Below are 21,098 nucleotides of genomic sequence, written 5' to 3'. Positions count from 1 at the left end.
TAATTATATTTCCCTATAACTCAGCGTAAAATATTGTACTACATGTATATGTACTATACTCCACTGCATTAACATAATCATTAGTTGCAGCCTTGCTTTATGTTATAGACGTTGTTAATTTTACTTTTTGAAACACATTAGTATTGTATTCATCAAGGTAGATTCTTGCATTTTAATTTTCATAAAGTAATGTATGATGTTTGTGGGTATTCTAATCAATCTAGCAGTTGACAAGTAAAAGTCCACACTGAAATTGAAAGTATTTATTGAACAAATGGACACTGGACAATGAATAAACAGTAGACAGATAAAGGATGATGGCAACAGAAAGAGTTTTGATGACTAACTGTTTTTGGTAGATATTTCCAAACAGGCATTAAATGACAGAAAATCTTTATGTAAACATGTGAGGTATTCTTAGCTCGTTTTAATGTCTACAACAGATTTACAAAAAGAAGAAACACTTTTCACATATTTGCACAATTCTTCAAACACAAGTTATATTATAACAGAGTCCTGATACAGTACATGGTTGATTATCATAGAGGGAAAAACAACATAAAGGAAATAACAAAAAAATAAAAAAATAAAAGATAATTAACATTGAAATAAATTTGTTCTCTGGAGCCCCAAATTTACACATAAAAAAATCTATAAACTCCAAGACCAGTTGGGCAAACTGATATATAAAGTTGTCAGAAAGAGTAGTATTGCTTTAACCAACAGAACGTTAACCACATTAAATAACATTAAATTAGCAAGAGGGGGTCCACTGTATACAGCACGCTTTGAACAATTATACACACTTGTGTCCAGCTACAACAAAGGAACTTTTATTTAATTAAGACTATTTCCGCTAGTTGAGTTTCTAAAAAATATTACATACAGCTGAGGGGGGGCTTTGTACAGAGTAAAATGTTATGCCTACAAACAATCATTCAAACCCTGTGATTTATATACTGGATACAAAAGGAGTAATCTTTTATTTTGTATAGTTATTTCTAGAATAAGTTCAAGCAGAAAAAGCATGTTTGTATCTGCAGCATTGAACAACATCAGGGAACTTTTTTGTTTGGGCTGGGATATTAGCATTATAGTGCATTATGGCAACTATCACAATATATTATATGTATTTTGTTTATTTGATCTAAGCAAGCATGCACTATGAACATCAGAATATTTCAGCAAAGTGGTGTTATTACAGCACTATGGTTAGCACCTTAGATCATTTACTTAGCACCATGCATTAGAGAGAGGATTAGATAGAAGACAGGGTTTCTATTTGGATTAACTGACCCTCTGTCCTCTCTCCTGTGGCTCAAACTCAACACTTTAAGTCTGTTTATTTTAAGTATGGGAGAAAAAGAGACTCCTGGTCCCATATGGCGCAGAGTATATTATAATTCCTATTGCAAGTCAGGAACGGATACTCCACGATTGTAGAGAAATTAATAAAACACTATTTAGAACTAGAGCTCTTTAATTGTTTTTTTATTATCTCCACAATTCTCCCTAATCATCAGTGGCATCCGGTTCAATAATGTATGACTGAGAAAGATAGAAATAAGTATTACTTGCACTCACTTTCCATGTTTGTGTGCATTAGCGTATCATCAGACGTTGTTACTGAGAGCTGAAACTTATTTTTCCCACATTAAGGATGTCAATAAAAGCCATGGTGTCCCATTTTGGAGCACCAGTAAATACAGATGTGATTCCATGCTCATGCCTCTGGATTGATTCACGTGGGCAAGATCATGATGAGCACCTAAGGCAAGTAAAACAAAAATGGCACCCCTGAAAAAATCCTTCCATATAAATGTAAAATATCAAATCATCTTCTCATTTTCTATTGCACTTGAAGATTATTTCTTTACATAAGATATACATGTATACAAGTTAATAATAAGCATTCTTATATATATGTACATTAAACTAATCCCAATTACTTTAATTATTCTCTCTTAATTGAATAGAATTCCTGGTATTTCCAAAAAAAATGCATACAGTTACAAAAATAAGTTATTATAATGTCCGCAGATGAATTTGGCCTTGGTCTCCCTTCACTTAGCAATGTTTTCGAGAGATGAGGCGTGGAGTTTTTATTTCTCCACGCGGGCGGACATACGGAGATCCTTCCTGAAGAGCTTGAAGAAGCTTTTGCCAAACGGAGAAGCTTTTAGATGCTTTTAGTGCAAGAACTCCCCTGTCCTCCCCATCTCTTCTGTCTCCCCCCGGCTTCCTCCCTCTGTGTCTGCAGTCCAACGGGAGTTTGGAAGAGTGAAGCACGATCTGATTGGAGGGGAGGCTTGTACTCGCTTGGGTTGATTTGCCATGGGTTGGAGGAGACTACTCCAATCTCCACGCCCGCATGAGAGTGTCACCTCGGGGGGGGGATGATCCGTCCCCCTCCATGATCAGAGGAAAAACATGGCCGCCCTCACAGGAAGCAAACAGGACTGACTTCCAGGTGGTAATGTGAGCCAGGTGTAGTCTTGGGGAGGTTGTAGATGTCCACCACAGGGAGCAGGGAGGGGTCCAGGGAGTGGAACACAAAATGGGTTTGGTGCCAGCGGCCATCTTTTATCTGAAACCCAGAAACACAAGACCATCTTTTAAGTCCAAATCATGAAATGTACACTGAGGGCTCCTAAAACACAAGGTTGGAGTCTCACGTTCTGCAAAACACCGCGTTGTGTAACTTGTGATCCTGCTGTGCATTTTTTTTATAAGACATAAGTTGGTGATTAAAGTTTAAAGTTAGTATTTGCCCTAACCCCAATCAAAAACCTTCAGATGAAGATACAACCTCGACTAGACTTTGCTGCAGATTTCCAAAATACTAACCTGACAGCTGATACATTTTAGAATGTAATTCTCATTGCTCTACTGGAAAATATATTACAAATAAATATTGCTCAAATATATTGAAATTAAATGGACTTTTATAATTATGTCTAAAAACAAAATTCACTCAAATGGTGGGATTTGTACTCTGATTATCATTCACATTTTAATGTGATGTGAGACAACATATACAAATGATAAAACAAACTTGACATGCATGACATTTTGATATTGAAAGCTTACCTAGTTTGCTTTATAAAATAAAATAAAATAAAAGCATATCCTTTTCCACTCAGTCCAGCTTGCAGGCATGTAAGTAATCTTACACTGTAAAGTAGCCTAAACAGAGCACGGGGCTAATATGGTCAAGTACTTGCTACTATATCCTGCAAACCATACCCATCGTGATGGAATATTGAATTTTTTTAGGAGTCCTGTAATATTTATGGCAACAAGTCTGAAAGTCTTTAAACTTAAGGGCACAAAGCCAGCTAGCACCATGTGAGTCGTACCCAGCAGGAGTCTTCTAAGACTTCAGGCTCCAGTTCTCCCCCCGCCTCGAACACCTCCCCGGTCCAGGCCTTGAACCTGACGGAGCCCTGGGGGGCCGGCTGATCCTCCGCTGCTCTCCAGATGGAGAAGTTGAGGCAGTGCACGATGATGTGCTGCTCTGCCTCGGAGCTCAGCAGGTGCAGGAAGTTCATCTGGACACGACACACGCTTATGGCCGGCTGCACAGACACACACAGCACAGTTAACACGTGGGGGAAGTGTTTCACACTACAGGTGAATATGGAAACTATAGATATCACCATGAACCGTTAACCTTGGTTTAAGCCAGGTTCACAATTATCACAGCGAGATTTATGAATATCTTATTGTATCAGAAAACACACAGTCATACAAAGAATATGAAATGAGCCATAATCTAATGTTAAAGTACATCTTAATGTCAATTTTGGATGATCTTTCCAGAAGCCTAAAGAAAGAGTAGAGAAATAGAAAAAAGACATGTTTCCCCCTGGAATATCTCACTTTAAATTGTATAATCTAGTGGACTTTGCTCATTCCATCTAATCTGTTTTTGTGTCTTAAATACCTTGGAAACTGTGATTGGTTTTAAGCAGGTCTGTCCACCTCCAGTAAAGTTGCAGGAGACTTCTATTGTGTCTGACGAGCAGCCCAGGTTGGGGTCCATCCAGTAAGTGCCTGAAACACATTGTGGGTCATTTCTTAGTCTATCCAAACATACAATGAATCACTATGTTTGTCTCCAACACAACACTCACCATCGTTTAACTTGTGTTCACAGCTGTGCAGGTCCCTGCAGATGCGTGCAGGGTTGTCCCGGGTGCCCAGGGGGTTCTTCAGGCTCTGGATCAGGTTACTGAGGTAGTGGAGGGTCTTAAAGATCTCTGTGCCCTGGTCCAGCATTGGCAGGTCCATCGCCAGCTTATTCTGGAGGACAGACAAAAAGATTAGTCACTGCAATTTGCAAAAATATATCACAAAACGTAGACATGTTGACGTCAAAATCCACCAACCTCGGTCCTGAGAGGGGCGTGTGAATCCATGACCAAAACACCGTCATCCTTCTGCAGGAAAATAACAAAATGATATCTTATCTCACCAGTGTCTCTTTATCTTTCTGGTTTACACAATAAATCATTTCTAACTACTTAAAGCTTTATTTGATGTTATAAAATCAGACAAAATAACATGACTTACAAATGATTGAGGAATACCCGGACGACCCTACAGAGGTAAAAAAAAAAGCTATTTAGACAATGTATCATGAATATTGAAAAGGAAATGATGTCATGGAAGGTGGGAAACTTACTGGAAGTCCAGCGAGTCCACGAGGTCCAGGAGACCCCTAAAAAAAAGGGAAAAACACACATTATGAATTTAATGTTATGTATTCAATCAAGTTTCCATAGAAAATGCTAATTATCTGTAACAACAGGAAATGACACAGCATACAAACGTACCCTGGGGCCTTGGAATCCCTGTTCAGAAGAGCAAAGGCATATTTTCAGATTGATTATTGTCTTGAAATCTGTCTTTGTCTTTTTACACATTTAAAAAGTATAACAAATGGAAAAGAAAATATGTTGTGAGAAGTTAAGACTTACAGTCTCCCCACGATTGCCCTTCTCTCCTCTGGGACCCTGTAAACACATGCACACAGTCAGTTTTTTGGAAAATAAACGAGAGGAATGGTACATTTTACAATGAATCTGTGTAATACTTACTGCGCTTCCATTAGGGCCAATGATTCCCATGGGGCCAAGGACTCCTGATCTGCCCTGAGGGAGAAAACAGGAAAACAAATATGAAATAAGAAGTGAATTGCAGTTATTAATTTATATCTGTACCATTAGTGTCCTTACTATTGAGCCCTGTGGCCCCTTTGGTCCCCGAGTGCCCTTTGGTCCAAAGTCCCCTGGAGGCCCCTGGAAACAGCAGAGATCATATTTAAACACACTTTTATCATAACCCACTTTGTACATGTGATCAAAGCTGCACTCTAATCTTTGATATCATTCAATGTCTAATGTAGTGTCTAGCAGACTCCTCAGTGACAGATGAATACATTGTGTTTGTGTCCGTTTACATTACATTATACACACAAAATGGTGTGTAGTTTTGAATAAATTGTGTCAAATGGTATCTTACATTTTTGAATGTTCTGTTTTCATCATTTTATTTTTATTGTAATATCTAATCTAATCTATTTAATCTAAAAACAGAGTTGAGTTTGGAGTGTCAGAAATATAATGTGGCTGTAGAATGACATGAGAATTGTATATTAACGTCAATGTGTTTACACTGTGCTGCTGTTTGGTGATGCATACATACCCTTGGTCCAAAAACTCCCAGGATTCCTGGAAAACCGGAGTCTCCTATATCACCCTGAATAAGAATAAAGTCAAAATAAGACACACAGAGTTACAAAAAGTCTATTCAAATGACCGGTGTAGGTAAATCATTGTTTTTCTAACTTATGATACTCACAGGTTGTCCTTTTGGCCCCTGGTCTCCCTGAAGCCCCGGCAGTCCCATCCCTCCTCTGAAACCTCTTTTCCCCAGAGGGCCGCTCTGTCCACGAAGACCCCGCTCACCCTGGATGGATGAATGATGAAGTAAAAATCACTCATGGGCAAATAAATAAGCACCAAATGATATGTAATGAGTGGTGGAATGCAATGCATTACAGAGTTTACTAGTTCATTATCCCTCTCACCTTTGGTCCGAAGGTCCCCTGATCTCCTGGGAGTCCCTGGACACCAGTTTTACCACGAGAGCCAGATTTGCCAGTAACACCTTCCTCCCCATCATCACCTTGCTCTCCCTACATGTAGATGCATGTTGGTATTAGGATTCACCACAAAGATGAACAATACACCAGTATGCATTTCTGTCCAGCACTTTGCCCCTGAGCTCTGCTTTGTTTCACTTATAACACAATACATCTCATTGTTTAATAGAGAGTCATCACATGTGCTGATGACTTTCAGACGTCTAAGAATACACCATGTGAAGTCTAATGCATTTCCTCATAGCAACACCCTCAGGACAAATCTGGTGCTTCTCAGGTTAGTCTCTAAACATAGCACACAATGCAATTCATCACTTTGTTGTTTATTCTGTCCAACACATTCATTTTGTAGCATCATTTAATCCTGTAAGGCATGTCAGCAAAGAAACAAATAAAATAAAGAATAGGTAAGAAAAAACCCATGAACAGACTATATTTGTAAAGCACTGTTCACGCATCAAATGCAGCAAAGTACTTTGGATAAGTAGATTCATAAGAATGCATAAATAAATAAAATAATAAAATCTGTACCTTTATTGAAGCATGCAGCATCAATAAACACTGTAGCATCTCCATTCTCTTCTAGTCTGTCCTTTTATTGCATGTTCTATATATTTACATCTTTTAGACCGAAACTCAGCAAAGCTTTGCCTTGGTGTGAATAGGACTAATATTATTGTCTCACCGGCATGCCTTTACTGCCGTCCTTCCCTGGGACCCCGTCCATCCCGGGCGCTCCCTCCAGGCCCTCTCGGCCCACCACTCCTCTGGGACCAGACGGACCCCCCAAACCCTGAAGAGAGGACCAGAAGAGAGGATTAATCAGAAATACAGACCGAGCGTGTTACTGGCTTCTTCTTCTTCTTCTTCTTCTTCTTCTTTTCGACCGTCTCGTTTACTCGAGAGTAGATGAACACAATCTGTTTTCTCCTCTCCTCTCCACGTTAATCTATTTATGACTTTTGTTTAGCCATCATTTCCAAGTTCTCTAGTCACGAAATGCAGACATTTAAAGCTATGAGTATAAACCATCTGTCATTTGTAATGTAATGAGGCAGGTGTTGTTGACTTACCTCAGGGCCTTTGGTTCCTTTTTGTCCTGAATGACCCTTTTTGCCTTTTTGACCCTTAAGGGAGAGAAAATGGGAGATATTATAGTATTAGTGTCCCACATCTGCAGGTCCTTGTTTGTCACTGACAATGATCCACAATTAGATTGAAGCAGATGCTGTTGATGAGAACCAAGCCAAAATAAGCAAATGAAAGCATAGTACTACTGTTATATCACAGTATTCATTCAGCTGATTAATGACCTCTTTATGGATGTTTCTGTTGGATCTGGTCAACATGAGCTAACCTTCACACTTTGCCAGAGACCCAATGATGTGTTTGCAACTCTTATCTTGCTGTTGAACTTTAATCAAAACTGTCAAATAATGTTATTTTAACTGAGTTCCTTTTGTATCCCTTTCCCCCCTTTTCTTCTTTAGTCAAGCATCAAACAAAGGGTTTACAAATAAATAATAATTACTAAACATATTTTTCCTATAATACAAAGTAAAACATGCATTTATAAAAATGTGAATGAAAAAATTAATCAATAGAAAATGTAATTCAAAACTAAGAGTTTTTACCCAATGAGTTAGTCCGGCATTCAGCTTTGATACTATATATAAAACATAGGATCTAAAGCTCTCAAGGACTGAAGCTAATGCAATACAACTATAATTAGGACTTTTATCATTTTGACTTTTATCTTCAATCCACTGGCTTCCCGTTCATTCGAGGATTCAGTTTAAAACTCTTTTATTTACTTTTAAAGCCCTCGATGGCCTGGTCCCACCCTACCTCTCTGAGCTGTTACACAGCTACACGCCCACTCGCACTCTCAGGTCAGTTGCTCCTGAGGGGGCCAACAACTAATCTATGCGCAGAGGGACCGTGCTTTCTCTACTGCCGCCCCTAAACTGTGGAACGACCTGCCCTTGCTAATCAGACAGGCTCCCACACTGTCTGTTTCTAAATCCCGTCTTAAAACCCACCTCTTCTCCTTAGCATTCGGAAACCAGTAGATTGTTGCTTTTATTTGCTTTCAGTGGTCTATTGTTTTTATCATATGGCTGTTTTTATGTTTTTTATTTTGTAATTGTCACGTTTATTCTGGTTTGTTTTGTGTTCGTATCTTTTATTTTAAATGTATTTATTTTTTGTTTTGTGAGCTGAGCTCTGTGATTTTATATGTTATGCATCTCTCTGTACAGCACTTTGGTCTGGAGGTTTTAAAGTGCTTTATAAATAAAGTTGGATTAGATTGGATTGGAGGACTGCATATCATTTATAACCCTTCAAAAATGCACACACCTCTAGCAAACACACACAAGGTTTTTGTTTCATCCTTACTTGATCTCCTTTGGTCCCTTTGGGTCCTTGTTGCCCTCGAGGTCCAGGATGCCCCTGAAATTGCCGGTTAAGTTAATGCAATAAATAAAGAGGCCCAGTGTGAGCCAGTTGTTTATGCAGACTAAATGGCAGAGCTGTTTATGGAACACTCACAGGTAGTCCAGGAGCTCCAGGCCGGCCTCTTCCCCCGTCCACACCAACCAGACCCTGAGAAACACAGACACAATATTAACCTAATGAACAAAGATATGTTTAAAAACATGATTCAAATCACTTATTCAACTCACTTTGTATCCGGGGTCTCCTGATTCCCCTCTCTCTCCTCTGTCACCTGGAGGACCCTGAGAAAGACATGAAATACATGAGCTAAAAGCAAATGCTTTCATTCCTACAATCAGTAGAAGGAGGGAGAAAATTCAGGCGGGACTTACTATGTCACCTTGAGGACCCTGAGGACCCTCCACCTTCCCATCGTCCCCCTGCTCGCCCTGCAGAGGAACACCAGAACAATGTGAGATCACTGATATCAGGCACACTAATGTATTTAGCTTTGAAACTAAACACTGTATATATCGGAGGCTTACTTAGTGGCTCTCTTTTGAATGCGATCACGTGGGCGATTATGATTCCAATGCTATTAAAGATTATCAGCCTTAGTTTAGAATAACATATTAAAAACACAATTCTAAAAATGTGTTGTATTCCATTAAGGTACTGAGGTTTCAAAACAAGGCTGCACACAAAGAGAGGAGCATTTGAAGATGTTGGTTTGTGTAGCCCATTCGGTGTTATGAATCCAGTCTTAAGTGATGTGTAACCAATCCAACGGGTGCATGGGTGTACTGGGAACAGACGATGTTGTAGAAGATACAAAGGAAGTCCTATATATAAGATTTTATATATAAATGTATCCTTTTGCCAAATATTTCCCCTCTCTTCTATCTCTTACTTATGTGTTACAATTAAAAACACAGTGATACACACATGCACCCTAAAAAAGAGCCAGACTGGTTTATTTAGCTTGGTTTTGTTCCGTCTCATTTAGCATCATGTTGAGTCTTTCCCTCTGCATTGCACTATGGTCTGTCACTTCCGAGCTTTGGTTCGCTGTCCTTTGCACCATTACATACATAAATGAAGATAAGGAGCAAGAATAATAGATTTGTGTTACACATAAAAAGAACGAGGTGTACCTTTTCACCTTTTGGTCCTGGAGGCCCTATGGGGCCCTGTTTTCCCTGATGACCCTGCAAAGACAAACACAACAAATGATGTCATGTTACATTATAAAACCAAATACAAATAACCAATAACAGACAGATTGAAAGTGAAATGTCCACTTGTAGTCATCTTACCTCATACCCTGCGAGCCCAGGTTCCCCCTGGATACCCATTCGACCAGGGGCTCCCTAGAACAAAAGTTTAGTCGCTTGTCACATTTTGTGTAGTAAAGACCGGAAATGAATGACAAATATCTTACACATTACAACCTGAAACAATAAACAGCAACTCTTTTTAATCAATTCGCTTATACCAACAACATGTGGGAAAATGCAACTATTGTAATCAATGTCAATGAGGGTCCTCCTTCATTGATCTCTGTAGTATATAACAAGGTTAAATGAATGAATGAATGTGTATCATTACTGTTCCACTTTACCACGTGTCCGATGGTTCCTCTGGACCCCTTCTGCCCGACAAAACCTGGAGGTCCGGTTTTCCCCACCGCGCCCGTCTCCCCGAGGTGACCTTGATGACCTTTGGCACCCTAAACACACACAAAGGATAAGGTACACAACAACATAGTGTGACAACTTTTGATTTCTGAAGGGTTCAACTGTTATTAGACATGATTTCATGGTAATACCTTGGACCCTTGTTTGCCTTTTTCCCCAAATTTGCCAGACTTCCCTTCTGGACCCTTTGAAAGGAAAATACATTTAGTAAAACTCCTTCAAAAAAGAAAAATGCGAGTTTGTCTTTGACAAGAAAGACTCACTCGGACGCCGTTGAGTCCAGGATTTCCAGACGGGCCCTCCTTTCCTTTTAGCCCAATTTCTCCTTTTTCTCCATTGTCGCCCTCCTGACCCATGTCGCCCTTTTCACCCTGATCATAGATTAAGTAAAGTACGTTTATTCATGCAGCACATTTCAGACACAAAGGCAGTTTAAAGAGACGTATTCTACACATCAAATACGACCATTCACATAATGAGAAAATCCTTAATATAGTTAAGGTAGATTTAATGGATTTTAGGGATGCAAACATTTAATTATGTAACATATTTGAATGAAAATAAGAAATATTCACAAAAACATGACTTCAATAAGGTTAAGGTTACCGTTGCATTATATGGCTGTGTTTTCTTGAGTTCAATGTATCCAAATATTCTTTATATAATACAATACATGAAGATATAATTTTCATTATTGTCACTTCAAATGTAAATATAAATATATATTATATCTGTATACAATTTTACTCTATTCTTGTTTACATTCAGATGTTTCATTTAAAAAGAGTTGTCAACACGTCACCTTGGTTCCATCGGGGCCGGCTTGACCAGCTTCTCCCTCCAAGCCTGGCTCCCCCTGTTATCACACACACACACACACACACACACACACACACACACACACACACACACACACACACACACACACACACACACACACACACACACACACACACACACACACACACACACACACACACACACACACACACACACACACACACACACACACACACACACACACACACACACACACACACACACACACACACACATACACAGGTTAATATGAATGAAGGTCTCGGAAACATTTTTTGGTAGCTTGATGCTGATAAACGTACCCTTGGTCCGATCAGTCCCTGCTCTCCGATGTTCCCAGCAAGTCCAAGAGGCCCCTGATACACACACACACACACACACACACACACACACACACACACACACACACACACACACACACACACACACACACACACACACACACACACACACACACACACACACACACACACGCGCACACACACGCACACACGCGTACACATGAGCGTCATTGAACAGATAATATTCACACAGTCTGTCTTGTATTTGTTTGAAATAAATCCATGTCGTTTTTGACATTACCTTGATTAAACTATGCATGCAACAGTTGATATAAAAGGGACATTTCACCTAAACTCTAAAATACTACTTTCCTTTACCTGTAGTGCGTTTTCTATCAATCTAGAGATGACATTCTTGGTGTGAAACCTGAAGATAGCCGATGTTGAGATTCTGCCTTCTCTCCAGGTACATTACATTAAATTACATGTTACTTGTTAGACGCTTTTATCCAAAGCAACTTACATACTCAATACTGTGGGCAATCCCCACAGGAGCAATTTGGGGTGAAGTGTCTCAGGGACACAACGACATGCTGACTGCAGTGGGGTTTGAACCTGTGAACCCTTGATCCGAACACCAACGCACAACCCACTGCACCACACGCCCCCCCCATAAATGGATTTGGCGTGTCTTGCTTGTGGCACTCAAAGTGTTAATCTGAGTACTTCAACAGAAATGTCTCTTTCTAGATGTTCTTTTTTAGGGTAACTCTGAAACATCTGTTGGGGATTACAGATGAATAATAGCCTCTTGTCTAACTTTGTCGCATTACAGCAACTTTCATTAAAGATAATCCAAAAACCTTACGGTGACGTGTTGTTTCCTGAAGGATCTATTTTTCTATATATCACTACAACTGTCATCGTGTAGGAGGACGTGCGCATCTATCCATACACTTGTTTGAAGAAAATAGGTCCAACATAAACTGCTCACACCAAACTCTGAGGATTATTTTGAGTAACTGGGTCATTGATTTCTGGAAAGACACATTGCTTTTGAGTTTTTCATGTGTATTTTTTGACACTTTATGCATCACCAGTCAAGTGCCATTGAGTTCCAGTATATTGAAGAGAAGGCAGACCTATAAAGCACTACAGGTAAAATGGAGATATGAATTGTATTTGATAGTGAGGTTTTTCTTTAATCTTCTAGGTAAACGTGTCATTCTTTACCTTCTCGCCTGATTCTCCTGGCAGTCCTGGTTCCCCCACCTTGCCTGGAGGACCCTTGATAAACACAGAGGATGGAAGAAATGTTAAATGATTTTGTGGAAAACACTCAGAAATACTGAGTGTTTGGCTTCAGAACAATATATCAGAGGCTGTGTTCCATTATGTATTGTCATGAGAGTCAAACAGAAACAGGACACCTTTGCAATGTGGCTTAATTAGTTACATGTGACAGATTACTTCAATCTGAGAGCGTTGTTGATGCACTGGGGTAGGGTGAACAACAGATACACATGTTTAATCATTTAGTCACACAATACCTTATGTGTGTGTCCTCATGTGGAATAGGAATGTGTGTGAGTGTGTGTTGTCAAAGTCTCTCACCTTATGACCCATTTCTCCCAAGAGTCCAACAGTCCCTGGTGGCCCTGCTGGTCCCTTTAAATGATAACACAAATATTTGAATAATAATCAGATGTAATCCAAGTGGTGGAAAGCAATGTACTTTACATGAGTATTTCCATTTTCTGCTACTTGATACCTCAGCGCTAATAATTTAGAAGCACTTTTTTTTTTTTTTGGGAGGAGTGTGTGGGAGAGAAACTCCCTCTGGAGGGAACACAGGGATTTTAGCCTTTGCAGACCATTTACATGCACACAAACCTATAGAACACTACAGGAGAGGGAGAACCCTGAAAAGCAGAATAGGGCCTCTTCAAAAAAGATGACCATGGAATAAGCCAAATGTATGATAATTACTTGATAACTTTTGGTACCTAAAGTATATGTTGTAATAACAATAATATAATTGCTACTTTTAGAATATCCTACTACTCCTACAAAACCAACTGTGTGTATTTCACCCTAATTAACATCAGACCTTCTTTAGTACGAACAATAGTGAAACATCTGGCTGATTTTGGTCCATCAGTGAAGCATCTGTACAGTTTGGCTCTGAGAGCGATGACCTGCTGAGAGACTTCTAATGCTTGGAAAACACTGACGCTCTGCCATGAATGCTTCTTACTGTCAGTGCAAATGAATGATGTTTGCTCCCCGGTTGACTTGCAGTCCAAACACTAGTGATGGCATAAGTGAAGTCACCTGTGTGCTCTTTCTTTCAATTTTCAAAGACACCTACCAGCTGGGCCCATAATGTATTGTCTCATCAGTGAAAGCAGATGTGCAGCACGACATATGAGACAATGGAGAATGATCGGGAGGAAACAAAGGTGCATTTACAATGTACTTAACGTGAGATTTATATTTAACGATAGTTCCTTGCCTTCCTTTTATCATCAGATATTTCTTAAGGGGAACACAAAACATAGGCTGATTCAAGCTATGAACGAAAAACAGTTTTGCCTTTTGGACTATTTTATACTGCAATAATGATATATTTTGGAAAGGGTTTGAGGTATTTTTTTATTTTTTTGGAAGTTGAAACTCAGCTCCTATAATAAATCTATAATAAACTGTGCAGCCAAAACAGATACACATACGTGAAAATGATCCCTTTAGCAAATATGTATACTATTTTCCACACATTGGATACATGCTATATTTCAGGTTTGGAGATTATATTCGCCCCTGTACATCTATGCAATTTTCTGAAATGTTCTCCTCTTAGGATATCAGAGCAACTTTAGAGTTTGTATTCAAAACGATCATGCAGTTAGGAATGACTGCTAAGTGCAGTCCTAACAATCCAAACAGACTTGATATCCAGTCCTTCCCATTGTATTTGTCTTTCCTTTTGCTGTGTGGAGTGACCTGTGTGAGGTGACCTGCCTTAAGCTGCCAGAGTGTGAAAGTACAAGCTTTTGCTGAAACACGAGAAAATGAGCCTGATTACATCGTACCAATGAAAGCAAAAGAGGATACCCGTCTCTATTATTGGTGACTCATCTTTTTCTATTCAGGACTCTTTGTCGTGAATTCAAAACTCTTTACATTTCTTCCTGCTCTTCTTTGTTTTATGTGAAATTGAATATATTGACTTTGGTCAAAGAAACAAAGAAGGTGGGGGGACTTTTTCATACTTTTCTGACATTTTATAGACTGCAATTCAACGTTTGACTGTTTACTACTGGTATAACTGGCTGCTACTTCAGTGCATTTCTGCGTGTACATACTTTTATAATGCTGTCTCTTATATTGTCGACCTCGGATGTATACTTATGTCATTTTTATTTTATCAATGTTTTATTTTGGCTTTTACCTGCACTTTGCCATTTGCGGTAAGAATGTCAAACTTCCCGCTGTGGGACAGACGAATGATATCTGATTTAAATTCTAATTCTAAATCAGATTTGCTGAATATGGGCAGATTAATTCATAATAAAACAATCATGAGATGCAGCCTTAATGTCAAGATACTGTATGTCGTGAGTTAAGATGTGGAGAAGAGAAAGAGAGCAAGAAGATGGTCAGGTCGTACCGGCTCGCCTGATATTCCTTTGTCCCCTGGAGGTCCTGAGGGTCCCTGGATACCCTACAGACAGTAAAGTAGGTTTAAAAAACACATCATCTTACATTCATAATACTTTGCATGCATGCATAGCTTGTTGACTGTGATCACATCGTTTTGGGGTTCATCTGTGTTTCTGAATCTCTTAAACTTAAAGTTGATTTATCACTATTATCATATCATTTCTATGAATAAGAAAAGTGAACTCACAGGAAAACCTTTAAACCCGGATTCCCCCGGCTCTCCGATCTTCCCCTGTACGGACACAATTCAAAGGAAGAAAATATAAGTCGGGATAAAAACAAGCTATTTATGTAATAATATTATATTTCAAGTACAGACTGTTGGCCTCCCCTCAGACAAAGCTTGAATAATAAAATTCACCCGTCACCCCTCCTTAGTTTACTTGCTTACTCAACTCCTGGATGCCTATGGGCCCATGGTTAAGCTATTTGATCCCACAGACACTCAAAGATTGAGCCAAGGTCCCCTAATATTGCTGTTTGACACCCATACACATACGTATCTGTTTAAAGCATTTATGAGTTTGGAAAAGTGGGGAACGAGCAGCATTCCCCAAAACGACTGTATCGCCGAACAATCTCTATGTGTTTTTTTAAAGATCACTTTTTGTACTTTTTAATAATCATATAGCCAAAGATAGGCAGGAGAGAAGGAGAAAGGAAAGATCATTGATCAAAGAACCTGAAGTCATAATCCCCATAAAGGGAGGGAAAGAGAGTTTGAACTTTGTACCTTCACTTCTACGGAGCACTTCTGTATAAATAAACTGTAAAAGCAATTGATTTCTTTGCAATCTTTTCTCTTGCTTTTCTTATTCCAAGTTTTTATCAACCTTTTGCTATTTGCTCTTGAGAATTCACCCCCAACAAATGAGTTTACAAAACTTCTTTGTAGATAAAGTTTAGCATAGTCAGAGAGATATGCCTGCATCATTTCCAAAAGTGGAGTTAAATGGAGTAAATCTCCTTCAGATGTGGAAATAAGTCTGCTTGTCTTGTATGTAAATCTGCAGAAAGACGTTTCTCTCTAGTCAAATCTTCCTGTGGTCCTCCGCCCTGCTGGTATCAGGTACGTCTTCTAAATCATCCTGATGCTTTCGCCTCTCAAGAAGAACATAACAACTTACAAAATGTACAGGAGGAAGGAGAGGAAAAGTAGAAAAAGTGCTCGAGTGCTTTACCTGTGGTCCAGGGAAACCTATTTTTCCTGGAGGACCCTCAGAGCCCTGTGGAGAGAGGGAAGGATGAGAGAGAGCTTTGTGCTGACACATCACTTCACTGGATACTTCCTGCCTCCTGATAGGATGGAGGAGATGTGCAGCTCTCTACTTTTGGTGCAAAAGATACATTTACCTCTTAAGAATACACTGTTTATGCTGGAGGATATCATTTACACACTAACATTCTATATTATTGTCATTATGTTTGTGTACGCACAGTTTGATTTTGTAAATGTTTCTAGGAAATGTCAGTATATGCATGAGATAAAGTGAGATTTCTTACCGCCTTGCCCTCTAACCCCATCTCTCCTGTTGGACCGTCGGGCCCTATCGCTCCCTGAAACATAAGACAGCTGTCACATCACCAACAGAGGTCACTGTAACATAGCCAGACAGCTGTAAACAAACATCTCTGTGTACTGTACTGCATTCAGGCCAACACGGCCCCCTGTCAGAGGCAGTGACCGGCTGTAAACTACACTTTTCCGGGGTCATAAGGAAGTCATGTGTGTATAAATGTGTGTGTGAAAGTGAGTGTGCACAGAGGGACAAGATTAATTAATAACTACAAGTACATTTACTCAAGTACTGTACTAAAGCACACTTTTTGACATAATGTACTATGAGTATTTCCATTGAATACACATTAGCTTTCTGCTAATCCACTACATTTCAGGGGAAACTATTGCACTTATAAGGCACAACCTGTATTTCACACCACTCGTTAGTGTTTACATTAAAAAACATGCTTATATAACATAAAACATATGTATATATTTATCGACCCAGCAGTATGCAAAGTAACTGAAATTGTTCAGATGTAGACAAAAATAAAAGTGCTTATTTAACCTGTAGTGGTGAGTGATAACACCAACAAAATCAAACATTCTCTGATTAAAATACTTAGACAATGTGCGTAGTAATTAATTGAACCTTCTATATTATATTTTATTAATATCTTTTAAGGACACTTTACTGATAATACTTCTGTAACATTACTTAAGTAATATTTTTATAATTGTTTTTCTTGTGACCAATATTAGTTTTTCAATGGCATGTGGCGATAATTAGAGAATAGAGCAGGTTGATAGATGTGTTATTTCTTTTCCATAATAAAATAAAGCACACACACACACACACACACACACACACACACACACACACACACACACACACACACACACACACACACACACACACACACACACACACACACACACACACACACACACACACACACACACACACACAGTAAGAACAGTCTGACCGTTTAGATTACATGGGTGCGACTGTCAAACAAAATACATCTGCAGTGCTTAAAAGCTGCCAGTGCAGAGAAATGATAATAAATGGTAGCCATCTGCTCTAGACCTGCAGCTCCGCATCCACACACTGGAAGATGCTGGCTATCTGACATGAATCACAGCTACCAGAGATTATAAATAACAAGATTTTCTTAGTAAAAGAAAGAAAATATAACATGACACAGCCACACAGGCAGCCTTTTTGTGTGAGCGTGTGATGACCGGGCACACGGGGAGTAAAGCTGAAGGGATATAAGCCTATTATACGTAGAGCAGGATAAGCAACGCTCATTAACATTCCTGTCTGGGGTACCTGCTACCCACTGCGAGCGTTTACATAGCCGGATTAACCGGTGGTACCAGGCCACGGAGAAAAACACTATCACTCAAGTACAAGGCCTTACAGTTAATTAATTGCACCTTGATTTGTAGCAGAAGTTTCAAACAAAGGCAGAAAAGGCGCAGAAGCAGGGGCATTTGAAAATAATCAGAAACATCTATATTGACTAGTTCAATAATAAACACATGAGATGAATATGCTCCTCAATATGGAGAACATCAGTTGAAGATTTGTCAGCCAAACATGAGTGGTTATTAGAAGAAAAAAAAAAGCATGAATAGTAAAAAGGATTTGTCATGGCTGACAACCATTCAAATGTTTTTTTTAAACAAAAACACAGAAAAACAGAGAGAAGAGGGTGGTGGAAGTACTCAGATCTTTTTCTTAAAGGGACCATATTATGCTCATTTTCAGGTGTGTATCAGTATTGTATGCCTCTAATGTCTCCCTGCTTTAATGTTCAGAAAGCTCTTTATTTGTCTCATACTGCCTGTGCTGCAGCACCTCTTTTTACCCTCTGTCTGAAACCAGAGCCCTGTCTGCTCTGATTGGTGGCCAGCTCTGTTGTGATTGGTCAACCGCTTAGAGATGTCCCCCCCCTTATTAGGTACTATGTTTTGGAGTGCTAGCCAATAGAAGGGTGATTGTTTTACGTGATGTCGCTATGTTCAGGAAGTAAACAAAGGAGTCCAAAGGAGGCGCTTCAGGCAGGGGGGTAGTGTGTGGGAGAAACTCTCTCTGGAGGGAACAAATGAGTTTTAGCCTTTGCAGACCCTATACAAAACACTTCAGGAAAGGCAAAACCCAGAAAACAGCATAACAGGGCCTCTGTATGTTGCAAGAAATGGAAATAAAACACTGGTACTTCGCTTATGTAAATGCACTTGTATGTACGCTTTTATCTCTGACTCTACAGTTTTTCCATGTTAGAAAACATTCTGGTGCCAATGTTTCTGAGAGTGAGGCCAGATGTTACATTGCTGACAAGATTAAAGTGCATTCCTTGAGCCAAGTGCTAAAAGACACATGGTGTTTTAGTCAGTGTAAAAGTTGTACAGCCTCTGTTTTCTTCAGAGTTGAACTCATTTTATGAATGACACATTCCCTCATGGTGGACATTCTCTCAAAAGAGCTGTCTGTCTCCAACTATGCTATGTCTCAATTTGTGTTTTACACTTCCTATTTTGAGCGCATAAGTTAGTTCACATAAGTGTGACAAAATACAATGCTAGTACGCAGATGGTGAACTCATACATTCAAATTGGAAATTGGAACACTGGAAGGGCAGGGACTAACAAACGCTTAGAAATGGCAGCAGAGAAAGCGGTTGCTACTGAAAACACAGGACTGCAATTAATACAATTATCAATTTGTCAGAAGAAGCTGTAAAAGAAGAAGAAAAAGAAGCAGAGGAAGAGGTAAAATGTTGTAATATTTTGTGTAAGGGCAGAGCCTTGTTCGAATTTGAAAACACAAGCCTGATGAATGTTATGCACTATGCAAGTAAGTTCACAGTGTACTACACAGATATAAATATACAAATTGGGACACAGCATTATATTTTAAAGGGTTTAGTTTTGATGTCCTTTATCAATCATTTTTGGTCATTTTCTACATCGAACAAAGCAGAGTTTTGTTTGTCCAGACGAGTGATGGATTCATGAGAACTCAAATTCTTTCTTGTGCTGACTGTGTGTGGTTGGGGCAGCGGGGGTGAGACATGGTGCATATCTGTGGCTGCACACATTTACTGAATGTCTGAAAGAAACACCTCGACATTATGTCCTCTGGCTCTCTCCACTCTGGACTACCCAACAGACTGTGGGTAATGGAGCAGCAGGCAGCAGTATTGGCACTGGGAGCTTTCAGTTTTAATTGGAAACACAGTTTGAGACATTAGAATGTCTCAGCCAATCACAGCGAGGCCCGTCTCCCATGGACGTTCAGATAAAGCTCAATGTCGTTTTATCCCACTCTCCAGCTGGCTCAGTGCACCACATAAAAACATCTATTAAAAGCCTTTGAAATAGTTTGGTGACACAACTGAACTTAAAAAGAGAGTACATAAAGAACAGAGATGTGTCAAGCTGACCCCAAAACATGAATTCTATTGTGTCCTGCTCCATTTTGCCTAATTGTCATTACATTGTCCTTTTTTATTAGTTATTGCCACTTCCTTCTCTGAATACCGTTGGGGAGCATTTAGTTTTCATTTAAATTCCAGCTGCTTGTTTTGACGACTTTAGTTGTATGCAATTTCACTTTTGATGTTAATTTGATTTGACTAATCATAGGTGGTTACTGGTTTATTCATTTTAGGTTGACATATTTATTTCCCAAAGCATGAAAAGCACAGGTGTAATAAATACAGCTGATAGGAGTGCCTTTGTTTCATTTGCATGGAATGCAGTCATATTTAATATGATTAGTTATACCTGGAACTGACAACAACAAGGCCAAAAAAATGAATGTGGTCCCAGCTGTGTGCATCACTTTTTAGTGTCCCCATTTTCATTATGTTTTGAGCATCTTGCAGCATTTAGTTTTTGGCCGATGTAACACGTTTGTTCCTGTCCGCCACCGTAGACAACTCTGCGATAAATGGAGTATCTGATTTTAACTTCACAACGTAACCATATCATCTATCTGAAAATACAGTGACTAAGGGTACAGGTACAATGGGTTTTCAGTGTAATGCTAATGCTAAATGAGCAATTGAATCAGGCTGATACTACTGTGAATAACCCAATCATATGGTCTGAAAGTCACATCATGATCTACGTTTTGCACATTTAGGAACATTTATAAACCAAGTTGTTCTGTCACAGCTGATTCTAATCTGAAAGCTGCCATTGTGGTATTTATGAATGATGTTTTATGAGTTTGAAACCAATAGTTAAATATTTGCTTTGCTAATCCCCCTGATAAATTATGTCCACTCATATTTATCTGCAAAGCAACTTCAAGAATAGCTACATTTAGAATGTCATGGACAGAACAGGCTTCAGATCTCTTTTTTACATGTCCTTCTACTCGTAGTCATTGTTCCATCTATGTGGAATAAAATCATGGCTGGAGCTCTTCCTGCTGTTAATGAGCGCTGACT

General features: G+C 39.2%; 1 protein-coding gene across 1 annotated transcript in view; it reads right to left on the bottom strand.

The window, feature by feature from the left end:
• Positions 1-248: 248 nt before the first annotated feature.
• Positions 249-21,098, bottom strand: part of col27a1a (collagen, type XXVII, alpha 1a) — a 103,656-nt gene continuing 82,806 nt past the window's right edge. Inside the window, exons 29-61 of the mRNA XM_079657754.1 lie at positions 16,632-16,685; positions 16,310-16,354; positions 15,316-15,360; positions 15,076-15,129; positions 13,020-13,073; positions 12,639-12,692; positions 11,427-11,480; positions 11,108-11,161; positions 10,569-10,676; positions 10,437-10,490; positions 10,230-10,337; positions 9,925-9,978; positions 9,763-9,816; positions 9,001-9,057; positions 8,857-8,910; positions 8,723-8,776; positions 8,570-8,623; positions 7,243-7,296; positions 6,855-6,962; positions 6,095-6,202; positions 5,866-5,973; positions 5,710-5,763; positions 5,241-5,303; positions 5,103-5,156; positions 4,983-5,018; positions 4,839-4,856; positions 4,688-4,723; positions 4,576-4,602; positions 4,392-4,442; positions 4,137-4,305; positions 3,947-4,056; positions 3,360-3,578; positions 249-2,587 (exon numbers count right to left, since the gene is read on the bottom strand). Of these exons, the coding sequence (XP_079513880.1) occupies positions 2,441-2,587; positions 3,360-3,578; positions 3,947-4,056; positions 4,137-4,305; positions 4,392-4,442; positions 4,576-4,602; positions 4,688-4,723; positions 4,839-4,856; positions 4,983-5,018; positions 5,103-5,156; positions 5,241-5,303; positions 5,710-5,763; positions 5,866-5,973; positions 6,095-6,202; positions 6,855-6,962; positions 7,243-7,296; positions 8,570-8,623; positions 8,723-8,776; positions 8,857-8,910; positions 9,001-9,057; positions 9,763-9,816; positions 9,925-9,978; positions 10,230-10,337; positions 10,437-10,490; positions 10,569-10,676; positions 11,108-11,161; positions 11,427-11,480; positions 12,639-12,692; positions 13,020-13,073; positions 15,076-15,129; positions 15,316-15,360; positions 16,310-16,354; positions 16,632-16,685 (2,373 nt within the window). The 3' untranslated portion in view covers positions 249-2,440. The remainder of the gene's footprint in view (positions 2,588-3,359; positions 3,579-3,946; positions 4,057-4,136; positions 4,306-4,391; positions 4,443-4,575; positions 4,603-4,687; positions 4,724-4,838; positions 4,857-4,982; positions 5,019-5,102; positions 5,157-5,240; positions 5,304-5,709; positions 5,764-5,865; positions 5,974-6,094; positions 6,203-6,854; positions 6,963-7,242; positions 7,297-8,569; positions 8,624-8,722; positions 8,777-8,856; positions 8,911-9,000; positions 9,058-9,762; positions 9,817-9,924; positions 9,979-10,229; positions 10,338-10,436; positions 10,491-10,568; positions 10,677-11,107; positions 11,162-11,426; positions 11,481-12,638; positions 12,693-13,019; positions 13,074-15,075; positions 15,130-15,315; positions 15,361-16,309; positions 16,355-16,631; positions 16,686-21,098) is intronic.

Source organism: Notothenia rossii, assembly GCF_949606895.1.
Source record: "Notothenia rossii genome assembly, chromosome: 11".
NCBI lineage: Eukaryota > Metazoa > Chordata > Actinopteri > Perciformes > Nototheniidae > Notothenia > Notothenia rossii.
The sequence above is the reverse complement of the archived record's forward strand: the minus strand, read 5'-3'. Positions and strand labels throughout refer to the sequence as shown.